Genomic DNA, 17,764 nt, shown 5'->3' on the forward strand with positions numbered 1-17,764 from the left:
TTCAGTTTATCTCGCCTTCCGCAAATTCATTGCATTTCTATAGACGTCACGAGGAGACATGCTATATTCCATACCCTGCCAGTAATTTTCAGATATGAATTTTGATTAAAACAAAATGGCTGCCACATCGCTGGCGAAAATAAATCTAGTCAGATAATTAGCTCTTGCTCTAAAACTCGTTTCAGTGTTTTCTTTTTCAGGTAGCAGGGTAAACTTCGAATTTTGGCCCCCGTCAATATTTGTAATAATTAGAACTTCGTGATTTTGGATGTCTGTAAATTACGATGAGAGATAATGATTGTTAATTCTTTAGAAAATTTATACAGCCGACACTTGTAAAATTCTGATGTCAGTTGTAAAACTAACTGCTGGAAGCTTTGTATGAATCAATGAGGCACCTTTTCGCGGAAAATTCAAATCAGGGAAGGGTTCTGTGCTTGTTGATTGATACTCAGGAACATCATCGCTATTTTGTAGAGAAAAACGAGCTGGATGGGCCCCCATTCCGTTTATATCCTGAAGTTCAGTAAGGACTATTAAATTAAGAAATGCAATAAAATTGGGCATTGTTCTTGCAGCGGGATCACTGCAGGCTGTTCAAAAAGTGCAAAATTGATGATTTTGACATACTATTTTTCATGGATGGTGTAAAATTTTCGTTTTAATAACTTTCTTTATTCTTGTATGAGAATCCTGATCTTGCCATTAATTAAAAGCACAAAACATGCACGCAATTTATAAAACGGCCACCCTGATTTTGCTCATAAGGGATGTGCAATATTGCGACTCGCTACATGTAAGACTGTCCGTGCCCAAAATTTTCGAATCTAAGTGTACCCTGCTAAGGGAAATCTGCCAAAATTAAATTTCGAAAGAACTCTTACATTTATGCGGTTTCACATAGTTTAGAACCTCTTCTTCGATATTCTAAACTTTCTGGGGACTGAAAATGCTACCTGACGGCACAGCAGCTCAAAAATGTTACGGTGTGGACACATAAAAGCATAAAAGTCAATATACACACATACGATTTTTTTTAGATTCTAGCTCAAGTAACAGGTTTCTGGTACTGTAGATTATGCGGTAGTGTCTGCGGCGTATTACGCTATAAAGTGGTATCACAGCATCAACGATCTGCCCGATCCTACGAACAGTTCAATCGTTTCAGGCATATTGGAATGTGCTGAACGTAAAAATTCTAAACCTGTTTAGAAAAATGACGTTTTATCTTCTGATCATATAGTGATATTCTATGACATGTTTAGTGGAAATTCTGATGTTATAGCATTAAGAGATCTTGCTATGATTTTAGTATGTTATGCAGGATTTTTTCAGGTTCAGTGAAGTAAGTGAGCTAAAGTGTTGTGATATCACCCTGAATATATGATAATTCATGTCAGAAATAGTAAAACAGGTGTTTATAGAGCTGGAAAAGATATCTTTATTTCAAGGGGCGTCACAAGCGCGTGTCCGGTCGCCATGTTAGATAGGTACATGCATCAGGCCGGTTTACGTTCCGATTCTGATATGTTTTTATTCCGCCCGGCGTGTAGATCCGGTGCAAAATGCTTTCTTTTAAAGAAAGACAAACAATTAAGCTTTACTCGAGCGAAAGAATGTATTGTCGGTAAACGTAATTAGTAGCTCCAAATTTAAAGTTTCCAATGCAGAGGGCGTGTCAGATCGCTGTTTAAAGCGTCATGGCAGGTGGACGTCTGATCTAGCGAATGATTCTTACATAGATGACTCAATTTCTAAAAAGTTAACAGTTAAAATTATACGTTCTCACATCGTAAATCGTGAGAAAAGTTCAGATGCTCACCTTTGCATTTGGTTCTATCGAAGTCTTGCTCACCGCAGGTAGTGTTTGTTATTTGTGAGAGGTACATTAAAGCTTGAAAGTTCTGCGCGTTACTATGTATAGAGCAGAACGTATGTCTTAACGTAGTGGGGTACAAATGCACCGAGTCATTTGTGCGTGACAAATGTATGAGATAACGTGGTCTTTTTCAGTTCTAGGCTTGACTTCGTCGATACAATACGTCAGCCAGCTGTTTTCAACTTTGAAAACAGTTTATAGTTTCAGTTTATTATATATCTTAACAGAATGAATGTTTAAGCCAAAGGTTCATATACTTGGTGTCTTATCAATAGGTAATATTTATTTTTAGATCGAGGTAAAATACATAATAGAAAGTTAAGCAAAGAGTTGTAAATACTTCAATATGTTATGTAAATGTTCATGAAGAACATACTTAAAACAGGTGTGTGGGTGTGTGTATTTGTCTTTAGTACATGAATGTCAGCGCTACTGTGGTTTACATTGTAGTGTAATTGTGATTAAGGAACGTAGCATTCCCTTTTATATTCATCCTTGTTCTACTTTCCCCTTCAACCCCCTGCTCCATCCCCCTTTCTACCCCGTACTCCTTCCTCCCCTTTTATCTATATTTAGCATAAAATCAAAATGTACTTGTTGGATTTTTGAAGCAACCTGTCTGTAATATTTTTCCGTTACAGCTTCTTTTTGCTGTTGGCCAACTTTGCAAATGCGTGGCTTTGAGGCTGTGTTTGTGGTGCTCTGTGCTCCCGATAAATCTACCCTTACCTATTATCAGTCATTGTACTTAGTAGAACATTCTGTTGTAGAATTATACTGGTACGGCATATTGTAAATTCAAACAGAAAATGCCTTCACAGTACATGATTGGTGTTTTATATTTGAGAATTTATTTGTTAATTTCATGTGTCACCTGCGAACAGAAATTCAAACATTTATATGAAAATGTATTTAGCAGCAACTCCTCCAAAATAAATCGAAGTCTTGCTCACCGCAAGTAGTGTTTGTTATTTGTGAGAGGTACGTTAAGACATTTTGTATTTTCCTTATAATACATTATCATATTGTTTCATGTAGCTAGAATATATAGTACATTTACTATTAACATAATGCTGCTATATCTGTTTTATTATCTCACACGTGTCCAAGATCGTGCGGAGTGCATTAATTTAACTAATTGTAACTGATTTTGAATTTACTTCGTCTATACATTGTAGGGGTCTTCTTTCCGATCCTGAGAACGCATCAAGACCCATGTTTGCTAATCACACTAGAAGATGAAGGACGACTTTAATATTCCTTTAAAATGACCGGCAAGTCAGCAGTATCTGTATGAACTCATTACACGGTCCATGCCGATTAAAATGGCGGCTTGAAAGATAATAACCCCTTTTTTGTTTTTCTATAGTAGCGATATAGTTCTTTATGGAAATATAAGTCTCTGAAAATCTGATAGCCAGCTAGAAAATGTCGAATAAACGTTATAAAGTAGGTGGATGTAATATGAAATAAAGAATAGCCGGAATTAGTGGTGTTCAGCCTATTTCAGTGTTAGAAAAAGCAAATGCAAAAAACACATTTATCGACCACAATGTGTTGTTTTCTAGACGTGGATTCCGCCATAGCTATCTTCTTTTCGCTTTATTATTGTAAAATACATGATTCACCAGAATAATAAATCCGTGATAATCACAATTCAAAAATTGAAATCCCAGGCTAAATATAGATTTTTTAACTTTCACTGTCATTTTTCAAAACGTTGAAAGCAAGGCTCTGATCGGCTAGCGAAAAGGTCGTACGAACGTGACGCTATCGGTTTCCTCAGATCCTATGCGTAGCGTTAATATATTATTTTAATCAGTTTGGAAAACACGGGTCTTGTTTACCACGTGATTTTATTTAGGAAAATGAAAGTTGAAATATTCTGGCAGTAAACTTCCGCCGTTCTAGACGTGTTCATTTCTCATTCTATGACAAAGGCCAGCTATTCCGTTTGCTGTAAAGTATCTTATTTTATATTACAAATTTATGAATTGTGAGCCCCTTTAAGGATGTAAGATCATTTTTTTTCTTTAATTAAGAATTTTCGCATACTATGTGAGCTTTGAAAAACATAAGTTTCTAAAACAAATAAGAGGAGAAAAGGCACAGGTGACAGCAATTGTTTTCATTTCAGTGAATTTTCTTCATCCACTGTTTAAACATCTTTGAAATTAAGAAATATTGAAAAAGTGAGGGTACTTCATGAAACATATAATATTCCAGTTAATTTTGTCTGGATTTCAGGTCAGATATATATGTTATGTATAAATATATATCTACTAATACCTGGTTTGTGGGAACTTTCTTTTGTTGATAATCTATGATCGTTCCAAGATCACAACAAAAAAAAAGTTCCAAGGCACTTTACGGAATGAATAGTGTTAGGTTCCCAAATACCAGGTGTAGTAAGGATATTTTTTTTTCAAAATGGCGAATGTTCTGAAAAAGTTCGTACATCCTTAAAAGCATGTTTAACTGCATTGGAAAGTAATTACATTCAGCGGATCGTTTGTATTCAAGAGATATCCAGTCATTTTTGCGTTCGGCCGAATGTATCAATATATATGTATATTGATGCCCGAAGTGCAAATGATGTTTAGTGTTGAGTATGCATGTCAAAATGCATGTTATATTGTGTTGCATACTATTATTGGCTATGACCAGTATGCAATGTATTAATTACTGCAGACTTCCAGATGGGATGTTAATGTTATAGAGCCGAAATTGTGTCAAGATTCATAAGAATTTCGGGAAGATATTTCTATATTAATTTCAAAAGTAAATACATGGATTCCAGAAGATCGGAGTGTTATCTATAATTTAATTTGTACCTTACAAAAGTGAGCATTCAGCGTCTAATTTACGGAAAGATAATTGAAATATGTAATTGATATTGAAAGAATTATTGTGAAGTTATATACAAAATCATCACTATTTTAAAATACACGTACTATTTGGCGGTTTTTCTTTATCTGAATATTGGCGGGCCGCATTCAGTAACGTGCAGGATTGAGTCCATGTCTAGCATATTCCTGACAATGTCATCCTTTCTTTTGATTGTCATCAATGCATTGCAGCAAACACTTTGCAGAAAGCAAGCCATAGTTTTTGTGTCTTTTGACACGTACCAGCTGACGGGCTTCATAGGCAATGCTTTTCCTGCGTTATGTCAGGTTTCCCTTGACGAATATGCCTCTACTGAAAGCCTTTCTGCTTGCATATAAATACTAGACGCTTAAGTTCAGAATATTAAGTATTGGACCTGTAATACAGTACCTCCTTTTTGAAGAGTATTCAATTCCAACAATAAACTTACTTTGACTGCAATTTTCAGGACCGCGTAGGTTCAAGCCCTACTGGGGCCAAATTTTTTTCCTTATTTTCTTTTTTTTTCTAGTATGTTTTTGCTTCTTTTAAGACTTATTATGGATGTGTTGTAAAAAAAGTGGAAACTTTTCATTTTATATGCGATTTCTTGATGTTCAAAGTGAATTTACCTCTGAATCAAGAGAGGCAGAGTTAGACATCTTTAAAAATATTGAGTTACATGCGGTAAAAGTTCTCTATTTTGCCTTCATTCTTTAGATAACATATTGTGGAAGAAATGCAGGTAGGGTTAACTTCTGCCCCAAGGTTATTTTTGAATGAAATGAGCAAAATTCAAAACAGACCAACAGGATTCGACCTTAATTTTTCAATGTTGGAGTTAGACTTCTGTCTCATTAAATCTGTTTACTTCAGATACCCTAGAAAAAATGGTATTTTCAGTTTTATTTTGTTTTTATAATTGTTTAGAAATATTTTGATGTTCCTTAATTAAATTAATGCTGTAATGAATTCTCTGCAAACGTTTTAGATAAAGTCCATCACATTGAAATTTGTTTCTACTTTAGCTTGAGGAAATACCATAAATTATACAAAATTTACAAAAAACGGCACGGTAAAAGTTGTTTAAAATTTGCAACACAGTGCGAAACATGGTCAACTTTAAGAATATACCAAGCAAATGCCATTTTTAAAACATTACTATTAGGGGTCCAATACTTTAAGTGAAGTTTGCAATCGATTTGGTGCTGTAATTGTCTTATTTTAATCTGCCCTTAATTGAGATGACACTTGTCAATGATTTTGTATGTATGATCTAGAACTCTTTTTCGACATTTGACATTTTCAGTCGCATCCAAATTTAAACCAGGAATACCTGAAAAGTCTAAACACGATCGACGACCGTTCTGTTCAAGATCGTCAAGTTGCAAAAGTGCATTAAAGGGGCAATTTCTTCTTTCATAGCGTTGATCCCTGACTGCCTTATTTTAGTATCAACCTTTACCATGGCTTCAAATTTCATTTGTCGGCTGGACGATAACCAGTAGTTTCTCTTTACTTTCATTATCCCAAAAAAACTGACATAGTCCTTTCAGTTCGTTTTTCGCCATTTTGAGGAAGGTTCACAGAAGTGTTTATTTAATAAAACACAACATCAATCTGTAAGTGTCGTTTTAAGTCTCCACGTTCTTGCACGCAGTGTTACTATATTTGTCATGCCATAGAATTCCATTTAATAAACTTATAGTGGAGGTTGGTGTACGTGAGGTGTCTAACACATTCATTACCTCTCATAAACAGAGTCATTAAACCGAGTCCGCTGTTGCTTGGTTGAGCTTTATGCATCCAAAGAAACCTTTCAAAGATTTTATTCTCTATTCACTTTGCATAAACTATATACTTATTGGAACTTTGACTAGGAATGTTCATAAATAACGTAGACTTTGTCTCTAACATTTATATACTTTATTGAAGCAAAACAAGAAATACACCATCATGATTCGCAATGTTGCTTCTAACTTCACTACGAATTGGACGTGATTATGATATTATAATCAGGACTTACGCCTCCTCGACGAAAGTCATTTACATTAACCTGGCGCACGGTGATCATATTTCAACGACGTTAACGACGTTTTGACTTCATTAGCTGCTTTCTTTAAGTTTGCATAAATTTATTTTTGCATGTTTCTTTTGTTAATCTTAATAAAAAATACCTAGGTCATAAGAAGTTGTTTGGTTCGAATACTGAAAGCAGTATGAACACTTACACAAAGCAACTCAGAATAGGTGCGCACCATGAACAAAGGCGTTATAGATTGACGTTAACGTCGAATCACGTATTTTTTTCTCTCTAGACCTTCGCTGTCTTTTAGTTATTCTAGGCCATTTACGAAACGTTTCTAACACTTCAATATCAAGACACAGGTGACCGAAAATTGTCATGGCGTCTGCTTCATTAGTTTATAAATTTCATAACTTAGCAAATGTCTTATTATCTATGCAAGCCAATGACGACTTTACGTGCATTATCAACAGCAATTCTCACTTAGTTCAAACGTTGTGTTTTTCCACTTCTCTCGTCCGGTGTATATATGAAGTTGTGCTGCTTTTTGGTGTATCTTCAGGTAAACAAGTGGACAATCAGTGCGAACATTAGCGGTCTAATTCAAATCATTACAGATGAAAAAGCGACTGCGCCGGTTATGAGTAGCTATGGTAATTAAAACGTTCTACGTACTTCGCGTGTCAAAAAAATGTAACAAAAATATATGACAGTTGCAAATTACAATCATATATCTCACATTGCACTATACACAAAAGGTGGCTTTTGACAGCAGACGTTATTTTTGAACAGCCATCGTAACGCTGCCTCTAATTTTGGCGATAATTGCCATAATTCTTAACGTACATATGGCTAATGTGTTACACATGCCGACACATGCATTGTTAATAACATGTCAATATTTCACAAAAATCAAATTATGCAAGGACATTATTTCATTCACCTCACGACTTGTACCAATTTTTAAAAAGTCACAAAAATGCACATAATTTATTCGTTTTAACAAAGAAAACAACATTTCATTTATAAGGATATGGAGTTGTAGATTTTAACTTTTCATATATATGATATATGGTCACAATGTCTAAACGAAAAAAGGTTTATTACCAAGATATGACAAGATGTGTAAATTCTTTTCTTTTGTCAAAATTAGCTCGTTAAACTTTGTAAATGGTAGACATTTATCTATGCTTTCATGACTTTTTGAAATCTGGTGGAGAACGTTGAATAAATAAGAGGCCCAAATACTAGAAGGCTTAAGTGGCTCTGAGGAATACCTTGTCCTGTTGAATTTGGCCCCAAAGTACAATTAATTTCCCATAGGGTAACATACAAATATATCAATGCAAGGCTTTGACACAATGTTCTGAAGACAAATGCAAATACCTTCTCTTTAGAAATCTATCCAAGAGAAACACAAAAATCACTTTGAAGTGACCTGTTGACCTGCTACTTTTCTCCTCACATCTGTCAGAATGAATACTGTATTGCATTTTTACAAAGTGAAGCGGTCCAGCCTACTTTTTGTACAAATCCGCAGACAGTCATTTGCACAAGAAACCATGATTTTTCAGATTTTTTTTACCCCTTTCTCTTCATTTACATCAGATCTATAAAATTTGGCTACATTCAGAAGCTCAGAATATCTATTTACAATCAAATCCATCATGAAATGAGGGACCTCTTTTCTCTCGGATACACTTCCTTTAGTTGGGTAACGAAGGGCAGGTAACTGTACCTTGTTACCAATTTAGACCTATTTGTCTCTTCAAACTAAAAAATATTTTACCAGTACAATCTCAGATGTATAGCAAATTAAATCTGAAAGTTACACCTTTGTTGAGCTATGCACTAAAATTTGACTGCTTCCAATGTTACACATGGTATCGGTCAAATCTGAGCCAAAAAAATTTCGCATACTTTTCAGATGAAAACAAACACAAAATACTATAACTTTTTTGTTTGATGAGATTTTCACCCAAAATAAAAAAAGGCATGTTTCCTTATTATACATCTATCCAAATTAAGAGCCACTTCAAGTCTGATTACAATATCACTGTTTCAATTTTAAGGAAAACTATTCATATTACAAAAAGCACGTCAAAACGCGTAGTCTACTCACACGAAAAAGTAAAATGTGAACTAAGAAAAATCCTGTAACTGTCAAATTTGCCCTTTTAAAGCAGCCCAGTATGTGGCAAATATGAGAATGAATAGCTTTTGTACATATATGTGTCATATACTTTTCAGTGATCATTCATTTATGGCTACCCTAGGTAAAATGAGCCAAACAGCTCTGAAAAGTCCAATATGTGAGCTTCCTAGAAAGCTTATGAGTCTTTCTGGAATTAATATTTCACTCAAATCTTACAGTTTATAGGCATTCAGTGCACTCTCTACATGAAACAGACACACCATGACCATTTACACTACACAAAATCTTACATTGTGTATCACAGCTGAGCTTTCTGACAAAAACAGCCCCTATCTCAATAAATAATGATTTTAGAGTACATCACTGCCTGCTGAATGTTCCAAACTGGCTAAATTTCTGCAAAAACCTTAATAAATATCAACCTGAGAAACTACAACTGGTGCTCCTAATTTTTCCGGTGAATAATATCAATGGAAGTGACCCTTCGTGCGATCGAACCAGGATCTTCGGTGTGACTGGAAGGCCTGCGCCGAACAACATCTGAAATATGAGTCAAGCTAGTCATAATTTCTTAGAATGAATACTTAATCAGTTTACATGATTGTATGTATGTGCAAACTATAATTTCAAAACAATCTGACTGCAAAGAAAGTGAGAAATGCAAAAGAAGTGCCCATCAAAGCACCTTTTCTATGGATATTTATATCACAATCTCCTTTCCCCATACTGAAACTGTCATAATCACATGATAATGTAATATAAAACCTCAAATTCAAGTCTTATACATGTAAAATGTGTCATAACAAACAATCTGAATAACAAAACTATCAATCACAAAGCAGTCTGTCCAGTCTCCTTGCTTTAGTGACTGCTAGATCTGAAACAATGTTTACTGTTTTCAGATAAAATTAGCTACAATCTGTACTGAGTATTCACACTGGGAATACACAGTACAGCATCAACTACCATGTACAAATTCCTGTCAAATTTCATGGTAACTGATTATAAATGTGATCTCACTACCACACATGGTGTACAAAGTAGTCATTATGGCAAAACTGGCTGAGATAATGTTATTCCACTACATTTCTATTTTCTAGCTTTTTTTTCGCTTGCGGGTGCAATTAAACGAAGTCTATTAAATTTTACAAAATCTCAGAAAGTACCTGATCTAAATTAAAAGCATCTAAAAAGGAATTATTTACCTATTCACAACACCGAACAATTGTCTTCGGTCAAATCTGTGAAAGCTGCAGACATATATGTACAAAGGCGGTCAATCCCCGTCTATGCGACAAACTTCACATTGTCCGAGCGCTCTCATTTCAGGTTTTCAGGTACTAAAAGTGTAAGACATCCAACAAAATAAGTAAATATACAATCCAGGACCTCAGATATCATGATTTATGCTCAATTAAGCATTGAGGAAACCAATATGCAAGTCTAGTGTGTGAAAATCTGCCTGTTTTCCTTCAAAATCAGTTAAAATATGCTAATTTCAGGCCTAATCTGCTCAATTTTCAAGTCCTTGAACTGATTTTTCTTGCACATATCATGCTTACACATATTTTTCTATTCAGACTGTGTGTACTGTGTTAATTCAAGTGACCAAATGAGCAATTTAATGTAAACAAGAATAGAAAAAATACATATCTGACTTAAGGTCAGATTTCCTCGGCCGCAGCTCAAATTTCTAAAAAATCAAGAAAATATCACATCGCGGCATTTGTAATACCCCATTCTGTTTAACGCATACCGGTTTCAAACAAAGAACTTATAAAAATGCATTTCATGCATGAAAACCCGCAAAATTAGAAAATATCCAGAAATATGTAAACTGAAAGTAGGATTTTTCACATTTTTCAAGTACATATACTTTTCACCCAAACTTAAGCAATTTCAGCAAATGTAATGATTAATCTAAATATTTACCAGATTTCTATGCTTACCAGCCATTTACTGTCAACATTTTAGCCTTGTATAATGAAAAATGACAAGTATATTGACAATTTACTTTCTGATAGTTTCCATCATATCAGGCCCCAAAGTACAATTAATTTCCCATAGGGTTACATACAAATATATCAATGCAAGGCTTTGACACAATGTTCTGAAGACAGATGCAAATACCTTCTCTTTAGAAATCTATCCAAGAGAAACACAAAAATCACTTTGAAGTGACTGTTGACCTGCTACTTTTCTCCTCACATCTGTCAGAATGAATACTGTATTGCATTTTTACAAAGTGAAGCGGTCCAGCCTACTTTTTGTACAAATCCGCAGACAGTCATTTGCACAAGAAACCATGATTTTCCAGATTTTTTTACCCCTTTCTCTTCGTTTACATCAGATCTATAAAATTTGGCTACTTTCAGAAGCTCAGAATATCTATTTACAATCAAATCCATCATGAAATGAGGGACCTCTTTTCTCTCGGATACACTTCCTTTAGTTGGGTAACGAAGGGCAGGTAACTGTACCTTGTTACCATTTGTTTCTAGCCAAGTTAAGTGAACATCCCTTAAGCAGCTCATTTCCTATTTTATGCTTTGACAGCCTAAACATGCATAATTATTCAAACAAACTTGAGGGTTAAGTGACGATATATCATGCGGTTTATGAACAGGCACTAACAGTGTTAGAGTAACCTCCTTTGAACAAGATTAAAAGAAAAACTTATTATGACAAGTTTGATGAAGATCTGTCAGGAGAAGCTTCCGGGAAGTTGCTTACAATTGCTTACAAGAGATTATGTTAGCTCGAGTGAACTTGAAAGGGGCTAAGTGTTTTCATTTGATAAAATTCGGAAGAGGATATTGCAGTGATGATTCAGAAAAGATGAAGCTCCTCTCATGAGAAGAAGTCGTTTATTAATAAAGCGTTTCTATTCTTAGCTATAGCGGTCACTAAAAGAGGCGCATTGCCCTATTTGAAGAATTTTGAAGAATGAATTTACAATTATGATGAAGATCCATTGAGCGATTCATGAGAAGTCGTTTAAACATTTTTTTAAGTCATCTCCAATGGCTCTTGAAAGGGGCCAAGTGTCCATATTTAAACAGGATTAGGCGATGCTACGGACAAAGTTTGACGAAGATTCATCAAGCAGTACATGAAAAAAGGTCGTTTTCATCGACGAACTGGGTAAAAGTTAAATAGCTAGAAGTTTCTTCGGGAAAAAGCTAGACGTCAAACCGTGATATTATGAGAAATTTGATTCTTTATGTTTCAATGGATTGAAAAAAAAAATATTTGTATGTTCCATAAGATGTTGTACGAGGTAAATCTGCACCGAAAATGAGGGAAATGTACAATTATATTTAATGGAAATAATCTCCTCTTATGAATAATTTTGTTATGTATAGTGACATGCAAATCCAAAAACAAGGATGCAATACTAAGTATCCTATCTATAAGTTGTATTTGGCTGAAATTCCCGGGGATAATAAGTGTCAACCGTGGAGCTACCAAACGGGATATTTTTATTAAAAATGTGAGACGGAAATTCACATTGTTTCGTTTAACTATAGTTTATTTTTTTTTTATTTTATGGAAAAAAACTTTATTTGAACTAATGCTTAAATGAGCCCCGCGATGAGAAAATCAAAATAGTGGGTTTGCGACCAGCATGGATTCAGACCAGCCTGCGCATCCGCGCAGTCTGGTCAGGATACATGCTGTACGCTAACAGTTTATTTAATTGCAATAGACATTGAAAGCCTGGATGCGCAGGCTGGTCTGGATCCATGCTGGTCGCAAACCCACTATGTTGGTTTTCTCATGGCGCGGCTCAAATAAATGCATTTGAATTCTGCTGTATGTTTGATCTTCACTTAAAAAAATGTAAAACCGTTATAGTTCAAGCTCTTCTCTACAGGCTGAACAGTTTTATAATCAAAATATATTGTCCAAAATTTCCGTTATCAACGCATTTAAAAGCTCTGCAAGGCTAAGTGTTGTCATTTACGAACAGTTAAAGGCAAAATTTACTGACTTTGTCTTTTTTTTTTTTTTACGGAACGTTTTTATTTTTTCATCTATTGGGGCCCAGTTTGGGGCCAAAGTCACATGTACTCAATAAACGACTAAGTATATATTGAAGTTAATGGGAATGGATTTCAAACGACCGTACAGATTCACTAAGATACTCGATACAACCATTAGAAACAGATCAAGTAAGTACATAAGTGAAAAGTTTTTCAATCAATAACAGACTTAAAGGCATGTTGTATATTCTACCATTCTACCATAAAGTAACGAAGAAATCAAGGATATGCGAGACAAATGCTTGCAACAACCATTCTTTTAGGCCCCCCCCCCCCCCGGGGGGGGGGGGGGGGGGGCTCCACCTAAAAAAGTCGGAAAGTCGACATATGACCTATAATTGTGTCGATGTGACGTCACATCAAACAAAAACGAAAAAGATGTCACAGAAAAATTTGCAAATAATTTCTAGAACAATCTTGAAATTAGACAGGGTTATGAAAATGTTCAGTAGAATGTAAGTTTGATAGAGAAGGACTTGCAGATTGAATGAACAACTCGAACAACTGAAAGGATAATTTTGATTCATATTCATAGCTTAAAGATGAAGTTTTTATTAGATCTAAAGTGACTCCTTTTATGCGTTGTACTCTTAAACAGAGCAAATGTACACATTGACAAAAATTATAATGTTATGCAATACTCATACATGTCCGTGTTTCACGGGTTGTTTCATGAAAAACAATGTAAAAGCAGTCTTACCTTAAGATCTATTTAATATTTCTTAAAAATATTTAAGCATTTGCAATATTTATTAAATAGCCCGCTTAATAGTTTTACTTATTGTATCGTATTTAAGAAGATATTGAACCGATGATTTAAATGTAAACAAACTTCATCTTAATTTACACAAAGCAAGGTGAAAAGGTCATACTGTTTAAGAGTGCTGATTTCCTGATTTACATCACTTAAGTACTCGCAATAAACCTTGCACTAATGTAAACGTTTTACGCAGCATTTTAAAAGAGGAATTTGGACTAAGTATTTTACTTTATTGTGCATTTCTGTTGGTAACAGTGTAACTTGGATTGTGCACGATATGTTACAATTTAACAGAAATGCAAATTTAATGAAATATACACCTTGTTTATGTGGTCAATCTGAAGATGAAGATGCAAATAGATTCATTCTATTTATTATTATTTGGATTTACCTACTTCAATCGAAATTGTGACTCGATTAGCAAAGATTTGTCAGAACATGTATGCAGAAAAAGTGGCTCAGAACTTATTTGTAAGTTCATACCAAGTGATATTCCAGACGGAGTGAAGTCAGTTCATCTTATTAATATATATGTGCCTGGCAGAATCATAGAAAAGGGAACGTTTTCATCGGATAAGTGGGGAAAAGTAAAAGAATTAGAAATTTCTTCAGAAAGACGGTGGACTCAAAACCATGATACTGTGGAAAAATTCGATTCCTTGTGTTTTGATGGATTAAAGAACCTTGAAAAATTGCACATAAGTATATCAAGTTCTGTTGAGTTTACACCGGAGACGCTCAGAGGACTCCCTAATTTAAAACTTCTGGATTTGTCAGGTTGTCGCCGATTTGATATCGATAACCTAATAACTGCTTTGAACGACGGTGAAGCTGTGCCTAACTTACAAAGTCTTAATCTATCACTATTGAATAGCTTCCGTAATGGGAACAGGCTCACTGACAAATTTTTCAAACTTATTTCAAACAAAAAGTTAAAAGAACTTGATATCAGCTCAATGCAAATATTGTTCATGAATATAACATCATTTGCAGAAAACTGTGCGACGTTGGAATATGTCAACATATCAAAAATGATGTTAAGCGATTATACACATGACCATGTAGCCCGGTATTGTCGTAATCTGAAATATATAGATGCAAGTTACATAATATTACCATCAACGGCCTTCCCAGATCGCGGTCCTACGACAAAGATTTTTTCCAACATATTCATACCGTTCGACCTTAACTGGACACCGATAAGACTACTATCAAACATTGAACATATAAATTTATCGGGATTAACACCAAAACAGACTAGAATCTTAATTAAAAACGTTTCAGTGCACATATTTAGTATAAGCAGATTCAATCTTAGAACACTAGTATTAAGAGACAACAATTTTGAAAGACTGGATATAAAAGTTGTCTCGCGGAAGTCAAAATTAGAATCAATTGACTTGTCAAGCTGCAATATTCGCTATCTTCGACCAGAGTTATTGTCAAGTTTTACATTACTGGCACATATTGACATATCAAACAATCACCTGAATGATATGATGATCGAGGATGCCGATATGTTTAGTAATGTCTTCCGCAACTTAACACAGTTAAGTTATGTTAATCTGGCTGGCAATCACCTTACACATTTGCCACGTGATATTTTTAGATATAATTCTCAAATGGAAATAATTGATTTATCGAATAATTTGCTAACGCAAGTGTCATTTGATGTAGAAAGACTGAAGAAAGTTAAAATGGTTAATTTGGCAGGAAATATGATAAAAATACTCAATGCTGCTTCGATGGCTAGACTTAGTAGTTTACTAAATACAAATAACAGAAGAAATAATTCAACGATGGAGCGTTTGCTAATTCTGAATGGAAATCCAATCAATTGTTCAAGTTGTGACTCCCTTTCCTCTATAAAATGGCTCGTTCATTCAGAGTCTGTGGTTAAAGGTTTCTCTGCACTGGAATGTCTGGATGAGAATGCCGACAAAGTTGGAATAGATCAAAATGTTATAGACAATGTTCAAATAATTTGCAACAAGCCAAAAGTGATAATAATGTCATGTATTGCTGTTGTTTTTACAATCGCAACAGTTATGATTTTGGCATTGGTAATGCGATACCGCCGTCGTCGTCGGCAGTACAAACTGGAAATGGAAGACCGTGTTGCACTCATCAGACAAGGTGCTGAATCACATCAGTTTGTAGTATTTCTATCATACAGCAGTAAGTGACGATTTTGTATATAAGTACGTTTAGACCCTCTGAACGAACATTCGAAACATGATTGGGAAAACGAGATCCGTCTGTGAAGGGCCGGATTTTCACTCGGGCGCCAGACTACTGACTAAATACACTCTTCCTGAAAAGTCGTTTTGTTGTAGTATTTAACAGACAATTCAGTCTTAGTGTCACTGTGTAATGAGTATGACCAAGCATTTATGTTAAAAAGCCGATAGTATTGTGATAAGGATCCGTGATACTGATAATAACACGTACGATTTGTACGAGAAGAAACTAGGGTTTTGTGATGTGGAAAATGGGCAGTACGTACTAAACTCTGGAAAATTTATGTACATCTATAGTTGAACTTTGGATTGACATAAGTTTTTTTATCTCGTGGAGAAACTCTGCGGCGAGAATTAGATCGCTGATTCGAATTGCGGTCCCTCCAATTAGCAGAAGGGACTTTAAGATTCTTCCGCACGAGAATAGGGAATTATTACAGAACACTGTGGTGTGACTTAACACCGAAAAATAAAAACAAAGGCATGTATTTTTTGTAGCTTTTTCGTTATAGTAACAATTAGAAAAGCAGTTTATTCTACAGGTTTGAAATGTCGGTTTCTGGTATAATCTAATGTGTGTCTTGTATGGATACATAAGATTTGTGCTTTTTGTTGTTTGATAAATGTTGCAACTTCGATGTATTCTGTAATAATTTAAATTGCCAGAAAGAAGCTTTATCACAGAGTATGTCAAGCGATTGTTTTAAGTTTGAGTGACTATGTAACACTAGCAGAATTCTCGAAGTATACTTTCCTACATATTCAATTTGATCATATGAGAAACTATGTGTTATTTTACAGATTTTCGATGTTTTCTGCACACTAATATTTAATTTAAATAGTGAGTGTATTGTAAGCTCCGCATTAGATTAGCTTCTAATATGATATATTACAGCTATATGTTTTATATTTTCATATATAGTGAACGGAGCCAGTCTATATATAACGTCCATTCTCAATATGAATTTCCAGCATAGATGCCTCCTCACTTCTCCCTCACCACTCTGGGTTCGAAAGCCCGCTTTACGTGTAGAATGCTTTACGGTGAGGAAGCAATACACCTGACTTGAAACTAGCAGGTGGTTCTACCCAGGTGTTCCATATAGTGTTCGGAGTGGCACCTTGGATCCTCCATGAAAAGATGGATAGTCATATAATTTTTAATGGTGTAGGTCTGACGTTAAATTCAACAAAAAACAAACAAAAAACAATAGACGGACTTTTTACTATTGAACTTACATGTAGAATAAATATGAAAATATTCATAATCATGAATAGTCTATAGTGGTTAGGCTATCTGTATACACAAAACTTGTGTTAAAGGTCTCAGACCGTCACCATAACAGACGACCATAAAAGGGAAAGTGGACTAACAGAATGCATAAATTGTTAGCTAATATTTTGAAGTAGATATGTCTTCATTTAGAGCAGCAATAATGTGTATGACTAAACCCACTTAAGAAATTAAGGATGTTTACGCGATAAATGGGGTTGAACATTTTTTATAGAAATAAACATTTAATGCACATGATGATGTTCACGTAATATTCTCGTGATTTGATTCTCGATTTGTTGGTATCAAATTGAATTGAATTTGCTGTAGTCTGGAGTGTCGCCGCGGTTTTTCCTCCCTTTCTAGTGCATTTGCTCTGTACGTTTTGATATAGATTCCAAAACGAGATCAGTTTGTCTTAGCAAATAGTATGATAACTACTCTGTATCAAAGTTACGTCCAATGTTCATGGACATTCAGCTTCTACGAAGAAGCTGAACCCTTCTTCCTGTCATGG

The 17,764-nt window shown here is 34.9% G+C and overlaps 1 protein-coding gene and 1 long non-coding RNA gene across 2 annotated transcripts; one reads left to right on the plus strand and one right to left on the minus strand.

Moving 5' to 3' along the window:
• Positions 1–6,658: 6,658 nt before the first annotated feature.
• LOC128548388 (uncharacterized) lies at positions 6,659–10,764 on the minus strand. The gene is made up of 2 exons (XR_008367003.1): positions 10,134–10,764; positions 6,659–9,468 (listed from the first exon to the last, which is right to left on the minus strand). It is a non-coding gene; the product is annotated as an uncharacterized LOC128548388 (long non-coding RNA).
• Positions 10,765–14,078: 3,314 nt separating this feature from the next.
• Positions 14,079–15,920, plus strand: LOC123526674 (protein artichoke-like). The gene has a single exon (XM_045305921.2). It carries the CDS (start codon positions 14,079–14,081, stop codon positions 15,918–15,920), a length of 1,842 nt encoding a protein of 613 aa, XP_045161856.2.
• Positions 15,921–17,764: the final 1,844 nt, after the last annotated feature.

Source organism: Mercenaria mercenaria, chromosome 14 (assembly GCF_021730395.1).
Source record: "Mercenaria mercenaria strain notata chromosome 14, MADL_Memer_1, whole genome shotgun sequence".
In the NCBI taxonomy this organism is placed as follows: domain Eukaryota; kingdom Metazoa; phylum Mollusca; class Bivalvia; order Venerida; family Veneridae; genus Mercenaria; species Mercenaria mercenaria.